This window comes from Otolemur garnettii, unplaced genomic scaffold (assembly GCF_000181295.1).
Source record: "Otolemur garnettii isolate 467f Iridium unplaced genomic scaffold, OtoGar3 scaffold00180, whole genome shotgun sequence".
Lineage (NCBI taxonomy): Eukaryota > Metazoa > Chordata > Mammalia > Primates > Galagidae > Otolemur > Otolemur garnettii.
The window spans coordinates 2,329,875-2,335,508 of NW_003852575.1; the positions used below are offsets into that span (position 1 = coordinate 2,329,875).

Below are 5,634 nucleotides of genomic sequence, written 5' to 3' on the forward strand. Positions count from 1 at the left end.
AAAAAAGTAGCCGAGCATTGTGGCAGGCACTTGACTTGGGAGGCTGAGGCAAGAGAATAGCTTGAGCCCAAGAGTTTCAGGTTGCTGTGAGCTGTGATGCCAAGGTACTCTACCTAGGGTGACAAATGAGACTTTGTCTCAAAAAAATAAATAAATAAAGGCTAGGCACAATGACTCACACCTGTAATCCTAACACTCTGGGAGGCCAAGGTGGGTGGAATGGTTGAGTTCATGAGTCTGAAACCAGTCTGAGCAAAAAATCAAGACCCTATCTCTACTAAAAATAGAAAAACTGAGGCAAGAGGACAACTTGAGCCCAAGTTGGAGGTTGCTGTGAGCTACGACGCCACCGCACTCTACCCAGGGCGAGAGCTTGAGCCTCTGTCTCAAAAAAAAAAAAAACCAAAAGAAAATCAAATAAAAAACATAAATTTCTTTAATTTTACCAATACCAGGCAGAGTTTAACATACTTAAGAAAATACAATTACTTCCATGAAAAAATTATAATTTTAATAAAAACTGTATTACTATGGTTACAAAAAAGAAATGACTTCAATAAGACAATAGCCTCCTGAGAATTATAACCATCATAAAGATTTCGACAGAATTATAAAATGTTTTTTATAACTTACTTTTGCTTTCTCAATTTCTTTTGTAACATTAGAAAGAAATGATTTCCATGAACATATATCAGACTCCATGTCGGGATATGTTGCAGAATCACTAAAAGACAAAACAGAACATTCTTTTTACACCTTTTCTATTTTGTTACATTTTGATGGAACAAGCAGATGGCATGGCGTCCCCAAAAGAATCTACCTATAACATAAGGCTTAATGGAAGAGAGGTATGCCATTAGATAAAATGAGTGTCTCATATTTTTGTTTCCTAGAGGAACCATGATGCAGCCTATGGTAAGTTTTCAATACATTAAGTATCTGAACACCACCTGTCTCAAACTCAGCTATGCTATTCCTGTAATATGAATCAGCGTATTAGTTTACCTTCAGAGAACTTTTCTCATGAAAAAAAATTAAATCTTGAAAATGAAGAAATAAGGAACTCTACACTAAAACTCTTATTCTGTGATCCAACAATCTTTGGTTCAATTCTGAGGTTTTGAAATTTCAATCCAACAAGCAAGCACCAGAAAGGATGAAAAACTTGCATATGAAACATGATAAAAAAAAACCCAGATAAAAGTAACCCCATCTGTGAGAGCCTGCACAGGGGTGTGCTCAAGGCCCGGTAAGGCCCTCCAGGATTCCCAGGTAAATCCTACTTAAAAACAAACAAACAAAACAACAACAACAACAAAAACCAAACAGGTAAAGATTATATGGAGAGCTGAAAAAATTTAACATATGAAAATATACTTAGTGATACATCCATATTCTGTCATGAAGACTGTTAAATAATAACTATTATGAGCACTTTTTCATGTGCTTAGAAGCCATTTATCTATCGACTTTAGAGAAGTTTCTATTCGTGTCTCTTCCCCATTGATGTATGGAGTTGTTGGATTTTTTCTTATAAATTAATTGAAGTTCTGCATAGATCCTGGTTATTAGACTTTTGTCTGACTCAAAATAAGCAAATATCCTTTCTCATTGAGTAGGTTGTCTATTTGCTTTGGTTGTTGTCTCCTTGGTTGTACAGAAACTTTTCAGTTTCATTAAATTCCATTTGTTTATTATTAGTGTTGCTCATCATCCCTCATTATCAGAGAAATGCAAATTAAAACCACCCTGAGATATCATCTAACCCCAGTCAGAATGGCCTATCTTACAAAATCTCAAAACTGCAGATGTTGGCGCAGATGTGGAGAGAAAGGAATGCTTTTGCACTGCTGGTGGGACTGCAAACTATACAACTTTTTTGGAAGGAAGTATGGAGAAACCTTAAAGAACTCAACCTAGACCTCCCATTCGATCCTGCAATCCCATTACTGGGCATCTATCCAGAAGGAAAAAAAACCTTTTATTATAGAGACATTTGTACTAGGCTGTTTATTGCAGCCCAATTTACAATTGCTAAAATGTGGAAACAGCCTAAATGTCCTTCAACCCAGCAATGGATTGGTAAGCTATGGTATATGTATACCATGGAATATTATTCGGCCATCAAAAACAATGGAGATTTTACAGCATTTTTACTAACTTGGATGGAGGTGGAACACATTATTCTTATTGAAGCATCACAGAAATGGAGAAGAAGGAATCCTATATATTCAACTTTGATATAAAGACAATTAATGACACGGTGGGGCATGGGGGAAGGGGAGACCAGACAGAGAAGGAGGGAGGGGGTGTGGGCAAGGAAAAAAAAAATAAGAAAGAAATTAGTGACTAATTCTTATATAAATTGTAGTTAATCTGGACCAAAGTACACTACTTACACGTTAATATTTAATTCAACATGTTAAAATGTTGTTTATCATATTGCATCCTCATTTATAAGTGAAATATGTTTGTAATTTCCCCTTTATAATAATATATTTTCTCCAATTTTAATACCAGGTGTATCCAGATTAAGTAGAATGGTTTTGTAGTATTTTTCTATTGTCTATAAGATTGGGCATGATCTGTTTTTTTGAAATTATCTGTTACTTTCATTTATAAACATTAGTTGTCTATTTTTTTGAGTCTGTGGGAAAAAAACAAAAGAAGTTAACTGATCAGAGTATTCTATAATAGACATACTTTTATCCAACAATGTGAATGTTACTTTCTTTGTATTATTACTATTATTATTGCTTAACATTTTGTTGCAGCAATTGTCTGATTTCTTTTCTGAATGCATTTATCTTCATTCGTTCTTCATGAGGTTTTTGTTCTCAGTCTTTTTGTTATTGTCATTATATTTAGCCTTTTTAATTCTGTAAAGGCAAAAGTGGAAACCTAATATACACATATATAAGAAAATTAATTTAAAAAAAAGAATAATAGCTATTATGGAAAGCAATTTGGCAAAAAATTTTAAAAGCCTTGAAAAGTGATCTTCATTCCAGAAATGTACTGCTTGGAAATGACTAATAAGGTGCATAAAGATTAACTATTCATATAATGATGTTCACTGCAATGTAGCTTATAGCAACAAAATTTGTGAATAACTATTAGACCACAGTGGTGTTTGTTAAGTCATGATATGTTTATGTGCTGGAATACTATTCAATCTTTCACAATTAGGTGAGAGAAATGTAACTGTCAATGTGAAAAAAAGTTGTTTCCTAATACTATATAGTGGGGAAAAAGTGAATTTTCATTTTTCAAATATTTAATGCATTTATTCCAAAACATTAATTATATCTCCAGTTAGAATGCTGTCTTTTATTTTTATTTGTTTTGACTTTTCTACAACTAAAGAAAAACAAAATGGTCCTCTCTGATATACAGAATGTTTTTCTCTAAGGGCTCTGGCTTAATTTCCTAAATGGCATGCTGGGAAGAACACATGTGGAGCCCCTACCTCATCAGCTCCAGATTCTTCAGACAGGCTTCTGCTTGAGATTCCATGATCTGCAACTTACATACTTCGCTTTCCTTCCAGTTTTCAAGCACAGATATCTGCCAGTACAGCAGAGGACATTTAAGTATTTGACAAGTGAGAACCTGTAGGCTGGGCAAATGGCTCACGCCTGTAATCCCAGCACTCTGGGAAGTCAAGGTAGGTGGATTGCCTGAGCTCAGGAGTTCGAGACCAGCCTGAGCCAGACACCCCACCCCCCCACCCCCGGTCTACGAGTTGAAAGTTACTGTGAGTTGTGATGCCACTGCACTCTATCAAGGGGAACAACTGTCTCAAAAAAAAAAAAAAAAAAGAACCTGAAACTATTTTAAAGGTTAAAACTTAAACATTCCAAACCCATTCCTGTGCTTGCTTCGGTAGCACATATACTAAAACTGGAATAATACGGAGAAGACTAGCATGGCCCCTCACAAGGATGATCCAAACCAATTTCTCCTTAAATGAAGTATGATGACAATCACCAGGACTTGATTTGGCTATAACTTAACTCAGGTAAACACGAATTCAGACTGAGATTTGAAAATAGAATAACAAAGTGACATAATTACACACTTTACCTGATCTTTTTGGCAAATGTGAAACTGTGCATGTGGCTTTATGCTTAAGCCACATGGAAGCACAGAGCCAGGCTAAGTGCATGTACACACCAATGTGCATGTTATCTATGGTACTCTCCACAGTGAGTTGGGGGCCTGGGGTCAGCAGCACGACCGACCCCTGAGGCTGCATCTTTTGCAATGGGAAAGCTTCAGAGAAGTTACTCTCAGCCTGGGCATGGAGAGCCTCTGGGACATGCTCTTAAAATTTTAAACTCTGGCTTCCCCACAAGCCAACCAGCCATCTTAGTTAGAATCACTACAGGAAATGTAGAATGGCCTAATGATCCAAGTGATCCATTAAGTTCATGTGAGCCTTATGATCCCTAATGCCTCTTATCCAGGTGTCGGTAACCGTGACAGGGCCCATAAGGCAAACCTGCTTACCACATGGTGGTAAAAGTGAAGTGAACAAGCTCAGAAATACAGACAAAGGAGTAGGACCCACAAAGTATTCATACTTGGGCTCTTTCTCTCCCTTTTCTTAGAAGGTGCTGTGTAATTAAGTCTTAACTGAAAAGGCTAATGTTTGCAAGATGACATAAGCTAAGCCTATTCTTATTTTCCTAGTATAATCACAGACACATACACCAATAAAAATCATTTGTTTCTCAGCTAGAAAAAAAAGACAACTATGTTTCAGGAACTAAATAAAATATAGACAAATGTCATTGATTTGATTGTCTCAGTAGTTTCTCAAACAGTATATTGACACTGGTTTATATTCTTCTAGGGAGAGGGAAGAATACATTCTTAAAAGGTAGATTATTTTTAAGTTCCTTTCCAAGTATTGGCAAATATGTTTATTATTGGCTACTTCACAATACATCACTTGATTAAATATGAAAACTATTCAAAGTATACAGTATGGGAAATGATTGAGTTATAGTAGTAAATAAGGAAAGCAGGTCACAAAATTTGGTATACACTGTGAGTATATCTACATAACAACACAAGCATAAAGGCAAAAAATAACACAGCTACAGGCAAGGAAGAAGAGTGGTTGTTTTAGGGAGGCAGGATTATGGGTGACAGAGATATCCCCGACCTGCCACACTTTTCAGTCATGTTTGTTATGCTTCATATATAACTAAAGAAACAAAAACAAATGACAAATGCCATAGCTGTCATTCATCAAGTGCCATGGACTCACCTCTGCAGCCACAGCTCTTTGATGACTCTCTTCATAATGCTCTTTCCCTTTCTTTATACACTCTTCTAGTTTCATTTTCTCCTTTGTAAATATATTACTGCAAATATTAAAGAAAAAAAACTTCTTGGAAAAACATTTAAACAGTGAGATTACACAGGCTTCAGGCCAGATGAGCTTTGGAATCATGCCACAAACACTTCACAACACCTTAATCTAAAGGGATTCCTTGCCCCCTACTTTACCACACTATACAGTCTCACATGTGCTCTCTGTGCTTCACAAATGTTCAAAAGAAGAAAGAAATTAACAGGGAGTACGCGATGGGGACACTGAAAAATGGGTGAGAGCGCTGTGCT

General features: G+C 36.2%; 1 protein-coding gene and 1 pseudogene across 1 annotated transcript in view; one reads left to right on the forward strand and one right to left on the reverse strand.

Moving 5' to 3' along the window:
* TTC3 (tetratricopeptide repeat domain 3) overlaps positions 1-5,634 on the reverse strand; it is a 116,913-nt gene that overhangs the window by 10,924 nt on the left and 100,355 nt on the right. The window contains exons 37-39 of the mRNA XM_023519593.1: positions 5,279-5,375; positions 3,470-3,567; positions 634-724 (exon numbers count right to left, since the gene is read on the reverse strand). Coding sequence (XP_023375361.1) covers positions 634-724; positions 3,470-3,567; positions 5,279-5,375 — 286 coding nt within the window. The remainder of the gene's footprint in view (positions 1-633; positions 725-3,469; positions 3,568-5,278; positions 5,376-5,634) is intronic.
* On the forward strand, positions 3,874-3,971 carry LOC111728718 (annotated as a pseudogene).